This window comes from Dendrobates tinctorius, unplaced genomic scaffold, assembly GCF_039654945.1.
Source record: "Dendrobates tinctorius isolate UK_male_01 unplaced genomic scaffold, ASM3965494v1 ptg000030l, whole genome shotgun sequence".
Taxonomy (NCBI): Eukaryota; Metazoa; Chordata; class Amphibia; order Anura; family Dendrobatidae; genus Dendrobates; species Dendrobates tinctorius.
In genome coordinates, this window is record NW_027361698.1 from 44,878,071 (window position 1) to 44,902,373 (window position 24,303).

Below are 24,303 nucleotides of genomic sequence, written 5' to 3' on the forward strand. Positions count from 1 at the left end.
TCACGGCTCAGCAAAATAGAATGAAAACAGGTTGGGTAGTGAAGGGGTTGACAAAGACCAATTCTTTCAAACATCAGGATAAATTTCGTATAGTTGGACTTGCCCTTTTTTAGTACCAATAATCGGGCCCACAGACACCTCTGAAATTGCCAGTATCACCTCTCCAGGAACAACAGATAAAATAACTGTCATTACATTGTCTGCATTATTTTTCACATTCCTTCATGTTACATGACTTGGGCTACACTCACCTATGTGGGTACCCAGGGTAGTGATGGCCAAGCCTGAGAAGGGTCGGCCATGCTCTCGTTAGTGCGGCTTTCCTTGCAGACTGACCAGTATGGCTGTGTGCACACGCTGCGGATTTAGTTGCGGATTCATCCGCACAGATTTTGTAAAATCCGCAGGTGAAACCGCAGGTCAAAAGACCTGCGGTTTTACCTGCGGATTGCTCTGCGGTTTTTCATCTCCTCAATGGAGGAGATGGCAAACCGCAGCGGAATCCGCAGAAAGAATTGACATGTCAATTCTTTCTGCGGATTGAAAACCGCAGATAATCCGCGCGGAAAATTCTGCACTGTCTGCATTGTGGTTTTTGATTCCCATAGGGAATCATGGTACTGCACACCGCAGCAAAAACTGCTGCGGGTCCGCAGCAGCCAGAACCGCAGCAAAATCCGCAGCACACACCCTATTACTGTCCATACAATGGATGCTGGCGGAGCAGCATGTGACCAGACCTGTCCAGCGGTGTCCTCCAATTATAAAACTCCTCACACTGGAAACCTGCTTTTCTACTGGAGGAGGCTGATGGACAGATCTGTCACTTTCTCCTCCGCCAGCAGCCATTGTATGGACCAGACCTGTTCAGTGTATTAGCAAGGCTGCACTAAGCACATGTTCATACATCACGTTTTTTTTTTACCCACAAAAAAAGCAATATTTTACTGTAGCAGCAAAATGAATGAGACCTCTTAAATCTCATGCTCGTTGCTTATTCATTCCTTGCAGATTTGATTCCGCAGCAGGTCAATTCTTTCAGTGGCTTTCACCCATTCTAATAACTGAAAGAAAAAAAAGCATCAAACAGGAATAAAAAAGACGCACGGTTGTTATGCAGTTTTTAGGCTGAGTGCAGACGGACTTTTTAGCCCTGCGGATTTTTCCGTGCAGAATGGAAGAAATCCGCAGGACAAATTACCTGCATTTTTCCTGCGGATTTCTTCCATTTTTCCTGCGGTTTTCTACTGCGGATTCCCCCCTGCGGATTTGGTGACAGGGGAGATGGAAAACCGCACAAAACAAGTGACATGCTGCGGATTTTGTACCGCGGAAAAATCCGCAGCGTCTGCACAGCGTTTTTTTTTTTTAAATTGATTTTAAGGCTACTGTACATCACAATGCGGATATGCAACGTTTCTGCGCGGTAAAATCCGCTGCGGAGCCGCTGGATATCTGCATCGTGTGCACATGGCCTTAATGCCAAGAGACACGTTTTTTGATGCAGAAAGGTCTTCAACAAATACAGGTGGCAGGGATCAGGCCCCCGCTGTGTGACAGGGCAGCTGACCCGGAGTGACACATGCAGGGAAGATCCTGTCAGCCCAGAGAAGCCGCTGGCGACCCCGTCTGCCCGGGCGGTTATGCTTTACTCTGTAGCCAGACTCTGATACCTGCGGCCCGGCACCATAGGTCCCCGTGCACACATCCTAAACAGAAAGCGGCCGCCCCTGTAATGCACGGTGCAGACCAAGCATCACACGCACAGGCGTCCAGGCTCCATACAGAGCGAGTCACCCGGGCTCACATCACGTGCAGCCCCACCCGGGACCCGTCCTCGCACTCGGGCAGGGTCACCGCCGTATAGTGTGAAGCAGCCGCGTAAAGCAAACTTTCTCCAGTCACACATACAAAACTTTATTGAAAACAGACACGGAGCTCCTCACAACAGCGGGCAGCGCGGCGCTTCCTCTGACGTCACCTCCGTCGTGTCACGTGACTGACTATAACGGGCGGAATTTTCAAACAACAACTTTAGTCACGGGAATGGACCCGAGCGCCCCAGCCTTCCCCGCCGACATCCCCCGGTCACCGCCACAGTCCCGGCTCCGGCAGTGAGCTAGCGAGGATGAGCCATGGCGAGCAGCATAGGCGGGAGGATAGAGGTAGGCGCTGCCCCGGCTCCGTGCCTCCCCGGTTGCTATGGTGGCAGGGAGCCGTAGTTACTATGGCGTCCCCGGGGGCTGTCATGTTGTGCAGCTGTTGTCATGTTGTGCTGCTGTCAGTTGGGACAGCGGGAACAGTACCGGGATTTAGTGCTGAGTCCTCGTCACTAGTGTCTGCGCACTGCTGCTGGCAACATGCTGGAGAGGGTCCTCACCTTCCTCTTCCCCAACCTCACCTCCAGGGAGCCGTCCCCAGAGGGAGACCGTGGCCAGCAGGACAGAGGGGGCTGCAAACCTCTGCTCCAGGGGGAGAACAGCATCGAGGTAATGCGGGCTCTCCCTGTACCCTGGGATCAGGCTGCAGATCTGGGGGCTCTCCCTGTACCCTGGGATCAGGCTGCAGATCTGGGGGCTCCCCCTGTGCTCTGGGATCAGGCTGCAGATCTTGGGTCTCCCTCTGTACCCTGGGATCAGGCTGCAGATCTGGGGGCTCCCCCCATACACTGGGATCAGGCTGCAGATCTGGGGGCTCCCCCTGTGCTCTGGGATCAGGCTGCAGATCTTGGGTCTCCCCCTGTACCCTGGGATCAGGCTGCAGATCTTGGGTCTCCCCCTGTACCCTGGGATCAGGCTGCAGATCTTGGGTCTCCCCCTGTACCCTGGGATCAGGCTGCAGATCTTGGGTCTCCCCCTGTACCCTGGGATCAGGCTGCAGATCTGGGGGCTCCCCCCATACACTGGGATCAGGCTGCAGATCTGGGGGCTCCCCCTGTACTCTGGGATCAGGCTGCAGATCTGGGGGCTCCCCCTGTACTCTGGGATCAGGCTGCAGATCTGGGGGCTCCCCCTGTACCCTGGGATCAGGCTGCAGATCTTGGGTCTCCCCCTGTGCTCTGGGATCAGGCTGCAGATCTGGGGGCTCCCCCCATACACTGGGATCAGGCTGCAGATCTTGGGTCTCCCCCTGTACCCTGGGATCAAGCTGCAGATCTTGGGGCTCCCCCTGTACCCTGGGATCAGGCTGCAGATCTTGGGTCTCCCCCTGTACCCTGGGATCAGGCTGCAGATCTTGGGTCTCCCCCTGTACCCTGGGATCAGGCTGCAGATCTGGGGGCTCCCCCCATGCACTGGGATCAGGCTGCAGATCTGGGGGCTCCCCCTGTGCTCTGGGATCAGGCTGCAGATCTTGGGTCTCCCCCTGTACCCTGGGATCAGGCTGCAGATCTTGGGTCTCCCCCTGTACCCTGGGATCAGGCTGCAGATCTTGGGTCTCCCCCCATACACTGGGATCAGGCTGCAGATCTTGGGTATCCCCCTGTACCCTGGGATCAGGCTGCAGATCTTGGGTCTCCCCCTGTACCCTGGGATCAGGCTGCAGATCTGGGGGCTCCCCCCATACACTGGGATCAGGCTGCAGATCTGGGGGCTCCCCCTGTGCTCTGGGATCAGGCTGCAGATCTTGGGTCTCCCCCTGTACCCTGGGATCAGGCTGCAGATCTTGGGTCTCCCCCTGTGCTCTGGGATCAGGCTGCAGATCTGGGGGCTCCCCCCATACACTGGGATCAGGCTGCAGATCTTGGGTCTCCCCCTGTACCCTGGGATCAAGCTGCAGATCTGGGGGCTCCCCCTGTACCCTGGGATCAAGCTGCAGATCTGGGGGCTCCCCCTGTACCCTGGGATCAGGCTGCAGATCTGGGGGCTCCCCCTGTACCCTGGGATCAGGCTGCAGATCTTGGGGCTCCCCCTGTACCCTGGGATCAGGCTGCAGATCTTGGGGCTCCCCCTGTACCCTGGGATCAGGCTGCAGATCTTGGGGCTCCCCCTGTACCCTGGGATCAGGCTGCAGATCTTGGGGCTCCCCCTGTACCCTGGGATCAGGCTGCAGATCTTGGGGCTCCCCCTGTACCCTGGGATCAGGCTGCAGATCTTGGGGCTCCCCCTGTACCCTGGGATCAGGCTGCAGATCTTGGGGCTCCCCCTGTACCCTGGGATCAGGCTGCAGATCTTGGGGCTCCCCCTGTACCCTGGGATCAGGCTGCAGATCTTGGGGCTCCCCCTGTACCCTGGGATCAGGCTGCAGATCTGGGGGCTCCCCCTGTACTCTGGGACCAGGCTGCAGATCTGGGGGCTCCCCCTGTACTCTGGGACCAGGCTGCAGATCTGGGGGCTCCCCCTGTACTCTGGGATCAGGCTGCAGATCTGGGGGCTCCCCCCCGTACTCTGGGATCAGGCTACAGATCTGGGGGCTCCCCCCGTACACTGGGATCAGGCTGCAGATCTGGGGGGCTCCCCCTGTACTCTGGGATCAGGCTGCTGCTGCAGATTAGTGGGATCTCCACAGTTATACCCCACTGATCATCAACCTGCTATAACACTAGGAGACCCTGGAAACCTATGCTTTGATGGCAGCACGTCCAGTGATCGTCCATCCTTGTAGACACTCTCTGACTGATTGTTACCTGCCAGCAGCTATAGCCCCTTCATTGGGTGATTGATCCTTTTTATCTTTTTATTCTCAAGGACTTCAAGGTCCTCAACCTCCTGGGAAAAGGCTCCTTTGCCTGCGTATACAGGGCACAGTCCATAAATACTGGCATCGAGGTTGCGATCAAAATGGTAAGTCCCATGTAAACTTGCATAATATGGCATGTGTTTTGAGTTTGACACTCCTATATTATATCAGCCTAATCTGATTTGTGCCTAACATTTAATTTGCTGTATTTTTTCCCTACCTTAGATAGATAAAAAGGCCATGCAGAGAGTTGGCATGGTGCAGAGGGTACGCAATGAGGTGGAGATCCACTGTCAGCTAAAACATCCGTCTATCTTGGAGGTATGAGAGTTTATGGCGTGGAGTTTTCATGATTTTCCAAACCTCTTTTGAGAAAATTTCTTCGGCATTTTCTTTCCCTGTTTTTAGCTTTACAACTATTTTGAGGACAGCAATTATGTTTACCTGATACTTGAGATGTGTCACAATGGAGAGATGAACAGATATTTAAAGAACAGAAAGAAGCCATTTGCTGAGAAAGAAGGTCAGTGTAAAGTGTTTCGTGATGTTCTGCTATAGGCCTTATAAATGATGATTTGTTTAATGCACCTATAGGGTGTAACATGTAATGCACCATGGCAAAAACCACATGGCCCCAATTCTAGTCAATAGGGTCTGTGGGCCGCTGCTGGTCTGGCACTCAGGGGCACAGTGCTACGCTTATATTTCAGCAACAACTGGCACAGATGTGAACAGGGTCCTGTAAAAGACTTTATTTTGGAAAGTCTTGTGCCTATTCATTGAGGCTATGTGCCCACGCTAGCGTTTTTAAACGCTCAGGAAAAGGATCTCCTTCCCAGAAATCGCGCGTCTTTTTCTGCGCGTTTTTTGTGCGATTTTTGACGCGTTTTTGACCCATTTTTTGACACGCGATTTCTGGGATCATTGGGGATGGCTAAAAACACTCAGCAATGCGGAAATTAATGAGCATGCTGCGTTTTTAGCCGCTAAGCGATTCCTGAGCGGTTAAAAACGCATGCATTGGCACAAAAAGCCAAAAACGCATGCTAATTAATTTGATGCATCTTTTAAGGCTGTGTGCACACGCTGCGGATTTAGGTGCGGATTAATCTGCGCGGATTTTGTAAAATCCGCAGGTGAAACCGCAGGTCAAAATACCTGCGGTTTTACCTGCGGATTGCTCTGCGGTTTTGGCAAACCGCAGCAGAATCCGCAGAAAGAATTGACATGTCAATTCTTTCTGCGGATTGAAAACCGCAGATAATCCGTGCGGAAAATTCCGCACCGTCTGCATTGCGGTTTTTGATTCCCATAGGGAATCATGGTACTGTACACCGCAGCAAAAACTGCTGCGGGTCCGCAGCGGCCAAAACCGCTGCGGAACCGCAGCGTGTGCACACAGCCTAAGCGTTTCTGCAGCGTCTGAGCCGGCTCAAACGCTGCGGAAACGCTTAACAAAACGCATCGTGGGCACACAGCCTAAAGCACCACTCCAGTGGATTGTCTCCCCCCCCCCCCCCGAGTGCTGCTTTAAATGTTACTTCCCTACCCTCGGTATTTGTACTCATCCTTTGGCGCCCGCTCCAGTTGCAGTAGTGTTTGATATTACTACACGTAATATACACAGTGGAAGCCTTAGCCTTATACATTTCTTACATGGAGTCTTCTTCTTCCACAGCACGTCATTTCATGGAGCAGATAGTGAAGGGGATGCTGTATCTACATTCTCATGGCATTCTTCACCGGGATCTCACCCTTTCCAACCTCCTTCTCTCCAGTGACATGAACATTAAGATTGCAGACTTTGGATTGGCAGCTCAGTTGAAATTGCCCAACGAGAAGCACTTCACAATGTGCGGCACACCGAACTACATAGCTCCTGAAATAGCCACCAGGAGCGCTCATGGCCTTGAGTCCGATGTGTGGTCTTTGGGTTGCATGTTGTATACTTTTCTTGTGGGAAGACCTCCTTTTGACACTGATACTGTGAAGAACACTTTGAATAAGATCGTTTTGGCCGACTATGAAATGCCCAATTTTGTATCGAGGGAAGCTAAGGAACTGATTTTTCAGCTGCTGCGCAAAAACCCTGCAGATCGGTTAAGTCTCTCATCTGTGCTGGACCACCCATTCATGACAGGGTATTCTTCTTCCACCTGCGATGATATGGGGGCTGTTGAAGACTCCATTGACAGTGGCCATGCTACCATTTCTACTGGGTTTACTGGTTCTTCTGGGGTTAGCGTTAGTGGGCGCTTACAGGAGAAAAGGATTTTATCAGGACCTTCACTTCCCAGCAAACTGAATGTCTTTCAGTTCAAGGATAGACAACCAAATGATGTCTTGACGATTGATGGTGGAAGCTTTCACAATTGTCAGAGAGAGGAAAATGACTCTTCTGACAAGAGGGGGAGGAAGGCAGTTGCCAGTGAAGACAGGCCACATTCTCGTTACCTCCGGAGGGCTCATTCTTCTGACAGGACAGGGGCCTCTCGTAGCCAAACACACAGTAAAGCAAACAGCTATGTGGACAGATGTCACTCTGTGGAGACATTGAATAAAGCTGGTCAGCTGAGTGGGTACCGGACCTCCGCATCTTCTCCTGCCAACAGTTATGGCGATATACCCCAGATGTTTACAGAAAAAGCTGCCCACGGCTCTTTGAATAGACTTGCCTCTCCCCCGGTGAAGGAGAAAACTCCGTAAGTTATTTATTTTTTTTATTCAACTATGAAACAAATCCTAATCTATCGATTTCATAGGTTTAAACCTAGTGCATTTACAATAATGGTCATATTTCTAAGTTTGCTGAAATCTGCCTCCCTCCATATCTTATTGGTCAAGAGGAGGTAATTTTGGAAAATAATCCCTCTAAATATAGTTTCTTTTAGGCACAAGTTTAATAGGGTCAAATCTTGGTACCCATATTGGAGCCAGTTGTGTAGTATAGTCACATAAATGAGCAGAATTGAAGGGAACCTCTCAGCAGGTTTTTGTACCCCAAACTGATGTCTATGTTTAGGGCGCAGTAATGCAGAATAAATCCATACATTTCCTTTATAAATCATTGATTCTGTTGCTGAGAAATCCACAATTCAGGTGGCTTAGACCTACACCTACAACTCTCCAGCCCCTCTCACTTTTTCTCTGCCCACCACTGGCCTTCTTTCACTGACTGATGGGTCACTATTCTCTGTCACATGGTTCCCTGCGCGAAACCTCGCGAAAGCATCACCATTCTGAGCGGTGGCGCATGCTTATTAGCAAGGTCCTGATGACGTTGCGATAGCTCACCATTCGGTCCTGCGACACCCCCAGGAACGACAGTGCTTACTCAAGATCTCTGGAGGGTTAGCAGGCAACAAAGAGTGACCTGTCAGGCGGGTGAAAGAGGGAAGCCGTAAAGCTATGTGTATGGCTAAGCCCCTGGCACAGGCAGTTCATTCATATGAAATTTCGGCAAGGGGGCTTCTGTGCCACGGAAACAAGGATTGCTACTAAAGCAAAGGAATGGATTTATTCTGCTTTACGGCCATCTAACATAGATTACATCAGTTTTAAGTACAAGTATCTGCTGACAGGTTCTCTTTAAACCTAGTTTGGGTTAGTAAGTTAAAAAAGCTGAAAAAGTCCCCAAATTTTTCAGACAATTAAAAAAATTTGTTTGAAATGTATGGTGCTTTTTTTTTTTTTCTTTTTTTAACAAGTGTTTTAAAATTGAAGAAAAAAGGTGTTTGTGACAGATCATCTGTCAGATAACTTTACAAATGGGACCATGAAGTATATTGGCTTCATAGTAATAGTCAATGTTTGTCAGTCCTTCAGAAAGAATAAAAAGATGTGACAAAACCCTGCTGTACCTGGAGCCTCTTCCATTCCATCTTGTATTGGGCACTACACAGGATGTAGAGGTGTGTGCAGGTGGCGGCGTCCCCTGTGGACAGTTAGTGGGTATCTCCTGCAGATGGCTGATGCAGCCCGGGGGATATCAGTAATGCCTCCTTGTGTGCTCATGGTATAAAATCACATCTCCTTTAGATTTCCAGTTTCATGACGGCAACATGACTGTATGGTGCTCCGCAGGCCTGGAAAGGTACATTATCCATAGGAGAATATTTAGTAGCTATTCCATTCTCATTGCCTGTTGTGTTTTCTTTCTATCTCTAATCAGAAAATATAATTGTGTTTTATTGTAAGGCTATGTTCACACTAGGTGGTGTTTCAGCTTTAGGCTGTGGGCCCACGTAGCGTTTTAAAACGCTCACTAAAAACCGGACTCCTGCCCAGAAATTGCGCGTTTTTTTTCCCGCGCGATTTTACCGCGATTATGATCGATTTTGCCGCGATTTTCGTGTGCGATATTCAAGCACTTTCCAAGCGATTTGAAGCATCGCTTGGAAAGTTATTGACAGGTTGGTCACACTCGTCAAACATAGTGTTTGACAAGTGTGACCAGGTTTTTACTATTGAGGCCGCCTATGCGGCATCAATAGTAAAAGATAGGATGTTAAAATGCTAAAAAAAATCGGGGTATATTTACCTTCCGGTGTCCCGCGCTGCCATCCCGGGCCTCAGCGTTCCCAGTAATGCCTTGCGAGACCTGTGATGACGTAGTCTTGCGTTGCTATAGCGATCTCGCGAGAACACGTCATCACAGGACATTGCCGCAAGGCATTACTGGGAAAGCTAGGCCGGGAATGCAGCGCCGGACACCGGAAGGTAAATATACCCCGATTTTTTTTATTCTTTTTTTTTTTTACAGGGGTATGGTACCCAGGGCCTGGAGGACAGTCTCCTCTCCTCCACACCGTGGGTACCAACCGCACATGAGACGCTTAACTTCCCACATGGTGGGCATAGCCACATGCGGGAAGTCAGCGATTCTCATGCATTCCTATGGGTGCGGAATCGCGGCAATTCTTTGCGATTCCGCACAAAAGAATGAGCAGGCTGCGATTTTTTCCGCGATGCGATTCCGCCGCGGAAAAAAGCGCAGCATTAGCACAGCACGTGCGGAATGCCATAGGAATGCATGGGGGGCGTTCTGTACACGATTTTTAAGCGTTTTCGCGCCGAAAATCGCTGCGAAAACGCTTAAAAATCGCTTCGTGGGCACATAGCCTTACAATTTTACAGTTGTTTTTTTTACAGTACCAGCAAAGTCTGAGATTTTTGAAATCTCATGCACACACACACATTGTTTTTTTTTTTTAGTTGTCAGTATTTTGAGCTTTGCATGTTTTTTTGCACATTAGAGCATGTCACTTGAAAGTCTTGAGTGAAAAACCATTGAAAATCTGCAGCAAAAAATGCAGGTATCAGGCTTTGCAGCTTTATTTTGTTCCGGAACCTAATTAAATGGAATGAGGTTTTTGGGTTTTTTTGCACACTAAACTGTCCCTGTAGTTCCATTTTGCTTCATGTCAGATGTCCTGTAGCCAATGTGTCTGACACCAAGAAAATAAACTCTTGCATATGCTTCCAGTGTTCAGTGTGTCTTAGCTTCCAAAGTCTTGAGTGTTTCTTCTCTTAGCATCACTTGGCATAGATGCTATTTCACAGTAGACTATATTAGCGATGGAGAACGCTGAAGAACTTTTGCTGTAGAAGGGTGGGGATCTGGTCAGAACATGAAGCATACTTTCTGCGCTGAAAATGGAGGTCACCAAAAACCGATATTAGGTGGTCATTTGAGCACCCCTCGTCTATTTAACAAAAGTAACATGGTCAATTTACCGTATATACTCGAGTATAATCCGAGGCACCTAATTTTGCCACGGAAAACTGGGTAAGCTTATTGACTCGAGTATAAGCCGGGTATGCATTTACTGCTTATCCCTGTCCTTCTTTGTGTGGCTCCCCCCCCCCCTCCTATCCTGGCATGCGTGGCTCCCCCCGTCCTGTCCTGGTATGCGTGGCTCCCCCCGTCCTGTCCTGGTATGCGTGGCTCCCCCCGTCCTGTCCTGGTATGTCTGGCTCTCCCCTGTCCTGTCCTGCTATGTGTGGCTCCCCCTGTTGTATGCATGGCTCCCCGGTCCCGCATGGCTCGCAATACCCCCCCTCCTTCTCACGCCGCATCTGTTGTCCTGGTTCCAGCAGCTCTTCCTGTGCTCAGCGGTCACGTGGTACCGCTCATTAAGGTAATGAATATGCGCTCCACGCCTATGGTAGTGGAGACGCTTTTATATTTATTCCCTTAATGAAAGGTACCACGTTGACCGCTCAGCACAGGGGAAGAGGAGCCGGGACACAGATGCAGTGACTGAGATGCAGCGACGGCGCGACAACGGATGAGTATGATGTCTTCTTGAAGCCGGCGGCTGCAGCTGTTGCTGTGCCACAGCAGCCGCCTCTTGCCGCCGCTCCCCCTCCCCCACCTGCTTTCTGGACAATGACTCGTGTATAAGCAGAGGGGGGCGTTTTCAGCACAAAAAAAGTGCTGAAAATCTCGGCTATACACGAGTATATACGGTAACTTGTTTAGTTGATCCACCTGGTCCACAGGTTCTCCCTGGCATCTTGATGGGTGCTCTGCTGTGTCCCTGAGGTCCTTATTTCAGGCACAGGGAACATTAGTTTGCACATTAGATACATGGACCTTGTATTGCTACATGACCCTTTTCTTCATTTTTTTAACATTGTTTTTTTATTTTTGTTTTAAGGTCTGAATTCTTCTGTCCTCCAAAACTCTCAGGTGTCCGGTCTGATGAAAGGGGCCAAGCTGAAACTGTGCAGCAATGGTTTGGAGCCATGCAATTAAATGGTATGTGTCCATTGTGGTATCATGGATGATTGCTCTCAGTGAGAGAAACAAAATAAGAATCTTTTAGTTTGGATTCCTTTCCATTGTGGTTTGAACCAGAATTTGCTGTAAAGGCTCATTCACAACGTCAGTATTTGGTCAGTATTTTGCATCAGTGTTTGTATGCCAAAGCCAGGAATGGAACTTACCGAGAAAAAATATAATTGAAAGACTGACTCCTGTTCTTTGTTTTGGAGACACTCCTGGTTTTGGCATAACAATACTGATGTGTGAATGAGGCCTTATCCTGAGTTGGGAGCTACAGTGCTCTGACTGTTACTGTGTCTTGTCCTTAAAGTTTTAACCACTAAACTGCCTGCAGTATATACAAAAAGGAGATTTTTGTGTACTCACCGTAAAATCTCTCTCTTAGCCTCCTAATTGGAGGACACCGAACCATGGGTGTTATGCTGCTGTCCACTAGGAGGCGACACTATGCATAATCTGAAAAAGATTAACTATGGCTCCTTCTCTGCAGTATACACCCCTGGACGGCGTCCGCCTTCTCCAGTTTTGTGCAAAAGCATTAAGAGGAACATAACAGAAACCACATAACCATGCCTGTAAGAAGGCCACTATGTACGAGCTCAAAGAACAATATGAGAACTCAACCATAACAACGGCCCGCAAGGGCAACAGGGTGGGAACTGTGTCCCCCAATTAGAGGCTAAGAGAAAAAGATTTTACGGTAAGTACACAAAAATCTCCTTTACTCTGTCGCCTCATTGGGGGACACAGAACCATGGAACGTCCCAAAGCAGTCCCTGGGTGGGAAGCAATGGATGAATATTGTGCTAGCAGGTCCCTAAACTTGGGGCACTACCGCCTGCAGAACCCGTCTACCCAGGCTCGCCTCCGCTGAGGACTGGGTATGAACACTGTGTTTCGTAAACGTGTGTAGGCTAGTCCAAGTGGCCCCTTTACACACTTGTTGTGCCGAAACCTGCTGCCGAATGGCCCAGGAGGCCCCTACTCCCCGCGTAGAGTGTGCCGTGATACCAGCCGGAAGAGGAGAATTGTTAAGGCGGTAAGCCTCTTGTATGGTGGACTTGATCCACCTGGCAAGGGTAGCTTTGGAAGCCGGCAGACCCTTGCGAACGCCTTCCGGAAGAAGGAAAAGGGAATCAGACTTCCGGAAGGGTGCAGTCCTAGACACGTATATACGCAATGCCGTGACGAGGTCAAGCGTATGCAGAGCCTTCTCCACTCTATGAACTGGAACTGGGCAAAGGGATCGCAATGAAATTTCCTCATTCAGGTGGAAGGTGGACACAACCTTTGGAAGGAAGGATGGTACTGTACGGAGAACCGCCTTGTCCTGGTGAAAAGCTAGGAAAGGCCATCTGCAGGAGAGTGCTGACAATTCAGACACCCTGCGTAGCGAGGTGATTGTCACCTGAAAAACCACTTTCTGTGATAGAATGCGGAGTGGGACTTCTTTAAGGGGTTCGAAAGGATCGCGTGTCCTGGCCATGAAATTGGAGACCTTGGCATGGAAATGGGATGCCATCAGGTCCACGTCCGGGGTCCCCCCAGCGATGGCAGATCTGGTGAAATATTTCGGGATGGAGAGACCACTCCCCCGCGTCCATTCCTTGTCTGCTGAGGAAGTCGGCTTCCCAATTGTCCACACCCGGAATGTGGACCGCTGAGAGTACCAACTTCGTCTCTTCCGCCCAGTGGAGGATATGTGCCACTTCTCTCATCGCCTGGGCACTGCGGGTCCCGCCTTGGTGATTCACATATGCCACCACCGGTTACGCCGTTTAAATGTGCGTTTAGGTTTGAGTTGAGGGAGAGAGGTACTCTTACCCCCAGTGGCGTTGTATATCATTGTGTCCAACTTTTCACCGAAAAGCCGTCCACTAAGGTACGGGAGATGCGTGAGGGACTTCTTTGAGGCCGCATCCGCTTTCCATTCCCGCAGCCAGATACGCCGGATCGTGATGGCGTTTGCTGCTATCCCCGCTACACCTCTTGCGGAGTCAAGGGCTGCATGAAGCATGTAATCTGCTACTACTGCTATTTGAACCGCTTGGTCCGAAAGCCCGGGATTTGAAGCTTGAAGACCCTCTTGCAATGCTTTGGCCCAAGCCAAAATGGCCTTGGCCGCCCAAACTGAAGCGAACGCGGGGGGCCAGGGAGGCCCCTGCCGCTTCAAAGGCTGAACGAGCCATGCGTTCTACCTGCCGGTCTGCTGCGTCCCTGAGGGTTGAGCTATCTGGCAGTGAGAATAGGGTCTGTGCTGCTAGTCTAGAGACTGGGGGGTCCACTTCAGGGGTCCACTGCTTGGTGTCCATTTGTGGGAAGGGGTACCTAGCCTCCAAATATTTGCGATTGGTGAATTTCTTCTCAGGCTGAGAAAATTGCTTAGTAAAGATCGTCTGAAATTCCGGGTGGTTAGAGAGAACCTTAGGTGGTTTCAGGACACCTTCAAAGCAAATCTTGTGTTCTGGGGCTTCCGGGGTTTGGATCGGAAATGTCCAGCACCCGATGGATGGAAGAGATTATGTCTTCAACCAGTGCTGTATTGCTAGGGGGACAAGGGACTAGAGACCTCTCCGTCTCGTTGTCTGATTCGGAGTCACAGATGCCTTCCAAATCCTGCGTATCGCTGAGGCATTCCCTGGTGGGTGAGCCGGGGCGGAGGTCCTCTGTAGTCGGGGGTCGCTGCGGCGATCTGCGTTTTCTGTCTCCTGGTAGGGGACGGTCTAGGTGACCTGGAGCTACGGTGTCTCTCCCTGGAGGGGGATGACCGTGTGCTATGGGATGATGCAGAGGAACGGGTCAGAAACTGCCGAGACATGACCCTGCAGAGCCTGGAGTAATGTGGAGGTTAGGTTATCTATGGACTAAGTCATAGACTGCGACATCTGGGTAGCCCATTCCGGCGTGGTAGCAGTCGCTGAAGCATTGGTAGTATTCTGGATACAGTCCCTACAGTGGGGGTACGTGCTGCCACTGGGGAGAGTGGATTTGCACTGGTGGGGTAAGATCACAGCTCGGATTCACAGCCGAGCACAAGAGCCCGAGCTGTGATCTTACCCCACCAGTGTGCCCCTAGGTCCAGCGCCGAAGATCCACCGTCCTGTGCCCCCGGAGACTGGCTTGCTGATTTTCTCCCTTTGCTTGCTTCAGAAATGGCCGCCGGGAGGATGAGGAGGGAGAAGGGGGTGGAGAGCTGAGAAAGGGCGCGCAGAGCTTTGTAGAAACGCGCCCTTTCTGCCTCCTCGAGTATACTCGAGTATAAGCCGACCCCCCCCAATTTTGCCACAAAAAACTGGGAAAACTTTATTGACTCTAGTATAAGCCTAGGGTGGGAAATGCTTCATAGATTATTCCCCCATATGGTGTCCCCAGAAGAAGCTCCATAGATTATTCCCCCATATGCTGACCCCATAAGAAGCTCCATAGATTGTTCCCCCATAAGAAGCTCCATAGATTATTCCCCCATATCCTGACCCCATAAGAAGCTCCTTAGATTATTCCCCCATGTGCTGCTGTTGCTGCATGTAAAAATAAAAAAAATGACATACTCACCTCTCCGTCGCTGGGTGTCAGATACTCACCTGTCCTGCGTCCATGGCTGCTCACCGCTATCTGCCACGTCATCAGTCAGTGACGTTCAGACTGCAGGGGGCGCGGCGCGCACTAATCACGTCACCACGCCCTCTGCTGTCTGAAGTCACTGACCGATGACAGACAGCAGCAAGCAGCCATGGACGTAGGACAGGTGAGTATCGCTATACTTACCCGTCCTGATGCTGTCTCTTGAGCCCCCAGTTTCTCCGCGCTCTCTCTTCCTGCGGTCATGTGATACCGCTCATTAAAACGTATGAATATGCGCATATTCATGAGTTTTAATTAGCGGTACCACGTGACCGCTGAAGGCAGGAAGAGAGAGCGCGGAGAAGCTGGGGGCTCAAGAGACAGCGTCAGGACGGGTAAGTATGACCTGACACCCCCCCCCTCCGACCCCCCCCCCCCCCCCCGGTGTATATGACTCGAGTATAAGCCGAGAGGGGGGACTTTCAGCCCCCAAAAATGGGCTGAAAATCTCGGCTTATATTCGAGTATATACGGTAAATTAGAGACCGATGCCCAGGAAGGGCTCCAGGCCGGCGCGGTAGTCCGGGGGGAGGTCGGATTTTTACCGGACCCCCCCGGATTGAAAGGCAGGCTACGGTGGGGCCGCAATCTGAAGCGGGGCCCTGTGATGGGTCCTCCTGAGGCGCTAGACGTGATGCTGCCACAGAGACAGGGACACAGGGAGCCCTGTGTCTGTACGTGCTATGCCTGCCAGCACTCCCCCTCCGGCCCCGACAGAAGCCAGCAGCTGGCTGGGGTTCCTGGATACCGTGCAGATTGCCGTGGGGCAGAGCCTACCTGAGGCGTCTCAATCTAATACCCCCAGAGGGGGATTAGGGAGGGTGCTGGTGTCACCATCAGGGGGCTTCTTCCTCGCCTCGACCTCAACCCAAGACCAAAAGGAATTGGGGAAGGAGGGGGGGTCTCTACTTCGAACCAGCACCCGCAGGGTTGGGGAAGGAGCGACATGGGGAAGCACCATCTCGACTTCAACTGGGCACCCCATAATAGAGGGCCGAGGAAGGAGCCATGCTGGGAGTCTCAAAGGAGACCCACTTTTCTTCATCTGTCATCCGGAAGAAAAAAAAAACACGGAGAATAAAAAATCCTTTAGGTGTGCCTCCTTGCGACACTAAGCAAAAACTGGAGAAGGCTGACGCCGTCCAGGGGTGTATACTGCAGAGGTGGAGCCATAGTTTAATCTTTTTTAGATTATGCATAGTGTCGCCTCCTAGTGGACAGCAGCATAGCACCCATGGTTCTGTGTCCCCCAATGAGGCGACAGAGTAATGCATGGTTCACTACTAGGTTGCAGGGAAATAATTAGGTATCCCCCAGCTTGTGATGTGACTTAGTGAAAGGTTTCAATTCTTATAGGGGCCTTTCTTATCATATTACATGCTGACATTTTGCTAAAATGAGGCACTTATTGAAGAAGAATCCATTTTTATTATAATGTTATAGCATACCTTATACCAGGGGTCCCTAACCTGTAGCTCAGGAGCCACATGTGGCTCGCGGTCCCAAGAATTGTCACGACTGTCTGCCAGCTTAGTGCATTAGGTCCAGGTTTAGCAAAAAGGTATGAAGAGTGCATCTCAAAATGGTGAATTTTTGAGCAGCCCTGCACAGAAGTACAGATGTGGATGCACAGATACTGGTGTTAGGGGTTTAGAGATGTTTTAGGTATGGTATGCTGGAGGATGGTACTACCTGTTAGAGGAGGTTCTTGAAGCTGGACAGTGTGTTGGGAGTGTATCTGTAAGAGGGTCAGGGCCTAGCCTTGTAGAAGTTTATACTACTGTTTGCTGAACATGTTTGCAATATTTGCATGTCTTGAACTTACGTATTTGTGCATTATTGTAGGTTGTATATATGTGTTTATTGCCATAGTAGTATATGTAAGTAATGGACGGTGTAGTTAGTAAGAAAGGACACAAGATGGGGGCACTGAGCACACTTAAAGGGAATCTGTCACCTCATTTTTGGCCTATGAGATGCGGCCACCACCATTAAGGGCTTATCTACAGCATTCTGTAATGCTGTAGATAAGCCCCCAATGTAACCTGAAAGATAAGAAAAACAAGTTACATTATACTCACCTGGGGGTCTGGCGCCTCCCATCTTCTAGCGATGACGTCCTCCTCCTTACTTCTCCCTCGGCTCCTGCGCAGGTGTACTTTATCTACCCTGTTGAGGGCAGAGTAAAGTACTGCAGTGCGCAGGCGCCGGACCTCTCTGACCTTTCCCGGAGTCAATGGAAGAAGAAATTACTGAATATGCTCGGAAGCGATCATCAAACATACATTCGACAACAACTTATCATACAGTGTACCTAAAACGAGGGGTGGGAAGTTCTTCAATTCTGCTGTTGGTTTTTCTTTTTCATCTTTACAGTGTTCAGAGCGTGATAAAATGAACATGCCATTATGAGTCTGTGGGACAGTACAAGGACAAACTTGTGTAGTGTTGAGGTTTTTTGTTTTTTTTCATGTAGGTTGGGGTGAAGTGTTATGTACCACACTAAGCCATACATATGTGGCGTGATGATGAATCCTGGCACAGGAGTTATGCCTATGCCCTCCGCAGCAGGATGGGTGGCTGAGTGAGGGCTTATTTTTTGCGCACTAAGCTGATGTTTTTATTGACACCATTTTGGGATAGATACAATGTTTTGATCACCTTTTTTTGCAATATTGCCACTGCTAAAAACAAGAAAATGTAATTCTAGCGGTTCAATTTTTTTTTCTTCTTATTACGCTGTTTACTTCTCAAATTTTGATAGCTCGGACAGTTCTGAACTCGGCAATACCAAATGTGTTCTCATTTTTTTAAATTTTTATTTTCAAAGCTGCAAGGGGGGGTGATTTGAATGTTCCCTCCCTTTGATGTGGGCTCCAGCGGTGAGCCCACATCTTTCCCGGACATGTCAGCTGTTTTGAACAGCTGATATGTGCCCGGAATAGCCATGGGTGGAATCGCGATCCACCCGCAGCTAATAACCCGTTAAATGCCGCTGTCAAACGCTGACAGTGACATTTAGCTTCTGCCTCCGGCCATCGAGCCAGAAACTTGCCCACCGGTGACACCCCCCACCCCCCTCCACCCCCGGCGGATCACCGGTGGGTTGGCATGACAACCAGAGGTCTCCTGGAGACCTCTATGATTGTCACTGCCGGCTTACGGTGATAGCAGGTGAGTAATTCTACTACATAGATGCGATCTGATGTAGCAGAGCCGATCGGGTCATGGTAGCTTCTAGTCTCTCATGGAGACTATGGAACATGCCAAAAATAAAAATAAAGTGATTTTAAAAATATAAAAGTTCAAATCGCCCCCCTTTCTCCCCATTCAAAATAAAACAAAAAAAAAAATCAAGCATACACAAAGTTGGTATCACCATGTTTAGAATCGCTTGGCCTGTCAATATAAAAAAGGATTATCCTGATTGCTAAACGGCGTAGCGAGAAAAAAAATTGAACCGCCAGAATTACGATGATGGTGACGTGTTTCTATTACACTGTTCCTCTCCTGGATTTGGATTACAAATACTGATGTAAAATACTGAATGTGGCCTTGGCTGCACTATTCCTAAAACCCTTCTCCTGGCGTATTTGGTCATGCTTCTCCCACTTGTGTCTCAAGAGCACAGAACATTCTTTACACTGTTTTGGCTAAAAGTCTGACCCAAGCATAGCCAGAGGTGGATTTCTTGACTTACACTTGTGTCTGGGCCGCCATACCCAGGTTTATTTCAGGTCCTCATTATATGAAGATCTTGTTTCAGGTCTGGAGGCCGTTGGTGTGACTGCACCCTTAGATTAGTTCACATCTGCGTTGGGGGCTCTGTTAGTTAAAAAGAAAGTGTTTCTGGAGAAAAGCATACAATTTTTTTCATACTAATTTGTTTTCTTTTTAGGTCACATGCAAAAATCCCAGGATGCGAGCAATATAAGTAACTCGGCAGCAAATTATTATGGCCACGCAGCCGCACAGCAGGAAGCTCTCCTGTACAACTGGAACGATGTGAAGAAGAATGTCACCGACTCTTCCCTTTGTGGGACACAGAAAGGAATGAGGAAATTTCCGGTATTGGAAGAAAATCCACACAATATTAAGTCAAAGATGCCTCAACAAGCTGCGAGCTATCGCTCCTTGAGGAGCATCATTTCTCCACTTAATTCAGAAAGATTGAAGCCAATCAGGCAGAAAACCAAGAATGCTGTGGTATGTGCCTTTAGCTGATACTCTGCCTTATTTATGTGGGACTTGGATCTCTCTCCACCCGCTCATTTCTGTGATACGTGAATCTTCTTTGGCAGGTGAGCATTTTGGATACCGGAGAAGTTTGCATGGAATTTTTGAAAGAACAAAACTCTCAGGAACGAGTAAGAGAAGTCCTCCGCATATCCTGTGATGGAATTTTGGTAGGTGTTTTCTATATATTTAAATATCCATGGGGCAAGATCAACTACCCTATGGTCAAATAGAATACCAACAGGATTCTTATTAAAAGGATTTCCCAGGTTCAGGATATTAATCGACTATTTTAAAAAAGGAAGGGTTATTCCAGGCACCAAGTCACTTTTTTTCTGTGTTATTTCAACCCAAATCCTCAAACAGCATTGTCTGATGTCTTCTGGGTGGTGCATGCATAAAGAACATGTATTATATTAGAAAAAGTAACAAGAAAAGCAGCAATCACCAGATCCTTAGGAACTACGGCTGTTTCGCCCCTTGGACGGGTCATGGACTCGTAGAAGCGCCAGCAAGGGGTGAAAAGGCCGAAGTCCGGCAGGTCTCACTGTTCGGGAAACAACTCCCCTGACACCTGCACCTCCGCAACTATCAATGTAACCAGTTTTATGGATTAAAACCACATCTTGAAAGAAGGATTGGGTTACTTTTTCTGCTATAATATTAATCTATTAATCGACTACACCCTTCTGCTCTGTCTATAGAGTAACAGCTATGCTAGGAATTTTAAGATTGCTCATTTGAAGTGAATGGGTCCACACTGCAATACCCAGCTGAGCTGTTAGCACATTGGTAGCATGCAGGTAAACAGCAGAAGAGGCTGCAGTACTCCATGTTCCGTGGGCCATTTATACAGTTGAGATGAGTCTTATTACTCTGTCGCCTTATTGGGGGACAGAACCGTGGGTGTTATGCTGCTGTCCACTAGGAGGCGACACTATGCATAATCTGAAAAAGATTAACTTTGGCTCCTCCTCTGCAGTATACACCCCTGGACGGCGTCAGCCTTCTCCAGTTTTTGCTTGGTGTCGCAGGAGGCACACCTGAGTTTTTTTTTTTTGTTTTTTTTTGTTTTTTTTTACCCTCCGTCTTTTTCCTGGATTTTTTTCCAAAGGACTACAGATGAAGAAAAGAGGGTCTCCAGCGAGACTCCCGGCATGGCTCCCTCCTCGGTCCCCTATTAGGGGTACCCGGTTGAGGTCGAGGTGGCTATTCCCCATGTCGCTCCCTCACCAGTCTCTCGGGTACTGGTTCGAGGTCGAGACCCCCCTCCTTCCTCAGTTCCGTCCGGCTCTGGGTCGAGGTTGAGGCGACGATGAAGCCCCCTGACGGTGACAGCAGCACCCTCCCTAATCCCCCTCTGGGGGTATTAGGTTGAGACACCGCAGGTAGGGCCTGTACCAGGCACCAGGGACCCCAGTCCACCTGTGGGCTCCTTTTGGGACCGGGGGAGGTGCAGCGAGGCCCGGCACTTATGAGAGACCAGGCTCCCTGCGCCCCAGTCTCTGCAGCACTGGCGCCACAAGGGACCCTCCACAGGGCCCCAGTCACATATATGGCCCCACCGCCAGCCCTCCTTTCATTCTGGGGGGGTCTGGTTTAAATCCGACCCCCCCCCCCCCCCCTCCCGTGGACGACCGCGCCGTCCTGGAGCCCTGCTGGGCAGGAGACCTCAAATTTAGGCCGTGGCTTCATGACGAAAGTGACACTGCAGTGTCATAGAAGGGGCGGATCGAGGCAGGAGGGGCACGCTTTTACATGGCCCAGCGCTCCCTTTTCCAGCTCTCCGCCCCCTTCCCTCTCCACCTCAGAGTCCGGTGGCCATCTTGCTGCACCTGGAAGAACACAGCACAGCAGTCTCCGGGGGGCACAGGACGTGGGATGTATCAGCGCTGGACCTAAGGGGGAGCACCGGTGGGGTAAGATCACAGCTGGGTCCTTGGTACTCAGCTGTGAATTGCTATACCGTATAGCGCTCTCCTCCTTTCCTCTGCGTAGATACCCCTGTAGGGCCTCCACTAATCAGCCTAGGTACTATGTCAGGCTCAAGGAAAAGAACCAGGCAAGACTGCTTTTATGCAGTCTGCACAGCCTGCAAGGCCACTCTCCCCAGCGGCAGCACGTACCCGCACTGCCGGGACTGTACCCAAAAAACCGGAGCAGAACCCCAAAAAGTCCCTACCAACGCTTCTGCGACCGCTACTGTGCCGGAATTGGCGACTCAGATGTCGCAGTCTATGACACAGTCTATAGATAACCTGACCTCTACATTACTGCAGGCTCTGCAGGGTCATGTCTCGGCTATGAACGTTACCCAGCAAAGGGACGTCCGGTCTCACGTACAGGGCTCTTCCGACAGTTCGAGGCGTAAGCGGACCCACAGGTCGCGTTCAGCTGCGTCCTCACATAGCAATAGGTCTTCCCCCTCCAGGGAAAGACACAGTGGCCTCAGGTCACCAAGACCGTCCCCTGATAGAGAAGGACAATGCGGATCTCCACAACGATCCCAGACCACGGGAAACCTCCGCTCTAGTTCGCCCGCTAGGGAGCTCCTTAGCGATGCGCAGGACTCAGAGGGCATATGTGACTCCAATTCAGATAACGAAACCGAGAACGCTTTGCTCCCTTGTCCCCCTAGCAATACTGCGATAGTTGAGGATATCGTCTCTTCCATCCTTCGGGTGCTGGACATTTCAGATCCAACCCTGGAAGCACCAGAACACAAGATTTCCTTTGAAAGTGTTCAGAAACCATCGAAGGTCTTCCCTAATCACCCGGAATTTCAAAAAATCCTAAGCATTTTTCGCAGCCTGAGAAAAAATTCGCCAATAGCAAATATTTGGAAGCAAAATACCCCTTTCCACAGAAAGACACCAAGGATTGGACAGATCCGCCTGAAGTGGACCCTCCAGTCTCTAGGCTGGCAGCACAAACGCTTCGCTCGCTGCCGGACAGTTCAACCCTCAAGGACACGGCAGACAGACAAGTCGAACGCATGGCTCGTTCAATCTTTGAAGCGGCAGGTGCCTCTTTGGCTCCCGCATTTGCTTCAGTTTGGGCAGCCAAGGCCATCATGGCTTGGGCTGCTCTATTGCAAAAGGGCCTTCAAGCTTCAAATTCTCAGCTGGCGGACCAGGCGGTGCAAATTGCAGTGGTGGCAGATTACATGGTCCTTGCAGCGTTGGACTCTGCAAGAGGAATAGCGGGAATAGCATCAAACGCCATTACAATCCGGCGTATTCTCTGGCTAAGAGAATGGAAAGCGGATGCGGCCTCAAAAAAGTCCCTAACAAATCTCCCGTACTTCAGTGGCCGTCTTTTCGGTGAAAAACTGGATACAATGATATCCAATGCTACCGGGGGCAAAAGTACTTCCCTCCCTCAACTAAGACCAAAACGCACGTTTAAAAGGCGTAATCAATCTCGTTTCCGATCCTTTCGGAATTCTTCGGGCTGGTCCGTCTCACGCCCAGCACAAAACCGTAATCGTTCCCCCCGCAGGGACAACACACGTGCGGCACAGAGGCCGGACAGGAACTGGCAATCAAAGGCAAGCCAGGCAAAACCTAAAGGAGAATACCTCAGACTTTTCCCTCGTCCTGGCTCATGCCCTCTGGAAGACACCCCACTTGTAGGCGGACGACTGCTACTCTTTCAGCAGGTCTGGCTGCCTATTACAGAAGACAAGTGGGTCAAGGAAATAGTGTCTTCAGGATACAAAATCGAGTTTACTACCAGCCCACCGCACAGGTTTTTTCCCTCTGTCCCTCCAAAATCCCCGCTCAAAGCTCAGGCCTTCCGTCAAGCGGTTTCTTCCCTCCTGCGAGCAGGAGTCATAGTGCCAGTCCCAGCAGAAGAGCGCTTCCGAGGGTTCTACTCCAACCTGTTTGTGGTGCCCAAGAAGGGAGGCAGCGTCCGACCCATACTAGACCTCAAGCAACTCAACAAGTACGTTCGAGTTTGTCACTTCCGCATGGAATCCCTCCGGTCAATCGTTGCGTCTATGGAAAAAGGAGAATATCTTGCCTCCATAGACATACAGGACGCATACCTGCATATACCGATTGCTCCCGCCCATCAGAGGTTTCTCAGATTCGCAATCAACCAAGACCATTACCAGTTTGTGGCCCTCCCGTTCGGTCTGGCCACGGCTCCCAGAACATTTACAAAGGTCATAGCAGCTACCATGGATGTTCTGCACTCCAGAGGCATAGTAGTCTTTCCATACCTGGACGACCTTCTCATCAAGGCCCCCACCCTCAAGGACTGCGAGGTCAACGTCTCGATCACGATCGACACTCTGACGCGCCTGGGATGGTTAGTCAATTTACGGAAGTCCTCGACTACCCCGAGTCAGTCTCTGACCTTCCTGGGGATGCTATTCGACACCTCCAAGGGTTTGGTGATCCTCCCCAGGGACAAGGCACTGGCTCTCCGTCTGGGAGTTCACACACTCCTCCGCAAGTACCCCAGATCTCTCCGGTATGCCATGAGAGTACTTGGCAGGATGGCAGCAGCAATGGAGGCGGTACCATTTGCCCAGTTTCACCTCAGACCCCTTCAACTGGCCATCCTCAAGTCCTGGGACAGGAATCCGTTCTCCCTCGACAGGGAGTTCCGGTTATCAGCAAACACCAGGAGGTCCCTGCACTGGTGGCTCAAGCCAACCTCGCTTGCAAGGGGAAAATCCTTTCTCTCCGGTCAATGGAAGGTTTTGACCACCGACGCAAGCCTTATGGGTTGGGGCGCGGTGCACCTACATCACAGAGTGCAAGGCAGGTGGTCACCAAGGGAATCGACCATGCCCATCAACATCCTGGAAATTTGGGCCATCTTCCTGGCGTTGAAGGCCTTCCATCACTTGCTGGCAGACTCTCATATCAGAGTACAGTCGGACAATGCCACGGCAGTGGCATACGTGAACCATCAAGGCGGCACCCGCAGCATCCAGGCGATGACCGAAGTAACGCGTATCCTAC

The 24,303-nt window shown here is 50.3% G+C and overlaps 1 protein-coding gene across 2 annotated transcripts in view; it reads left to right on the forward strand.

Moving 5' to 3' along the window:
- The first annotated feature begins 1,955 nt into the window (after positions 1 to 1,955).
- The window catches only part of PLK4 (polo like kinase 4), a 58,097-nt gene continuing 35,749 nt past the window's right edge, over positions 1,956 to 24,303 (forward strand). Inside the window, exons 1-8 of one of the 2 annotated variants that reach the window (XM_073572057.1) lie at positions 1,956 to 2,165; positions 4,686 to 4,781; positions 4,903 to 4,998; positions 5,086 to 5,200; positions 6,356 to 7,379; positions 11,340 to 11,440; positions 18,987 to 19,294; positions 19,390 to 19,494. In XM_073572057.1, coding sequence (XP_073428158.1) covers positions 2,136 to 2,165; positions 4,686 to 4,781; positions 4,903 to 4,998; positions 5,086 to 5,200; positions 6,356 to 7,379; positions 11,340 to 11,440; positions 18,987 to 19,294; positions 19,390 to 19,494 — 1,875 coding nt within the window. In that variant the 5' untranslated portion in view covers positions 1,956 to 2,135. The remainder of the gene's footprint in view (positions 2,166 to 4,685; positions 4,782 to 4,902; positions 4,999 to 5,085; positions 5,201 to 6,355; positions 7,380 to 11,339; positions 11,441 to 18,986; positions 19,295 to 19,389; positions 19,495 to 24,303) is intronic. The other variant, XM_073572056.1, reaches the window with a different exon arrangement.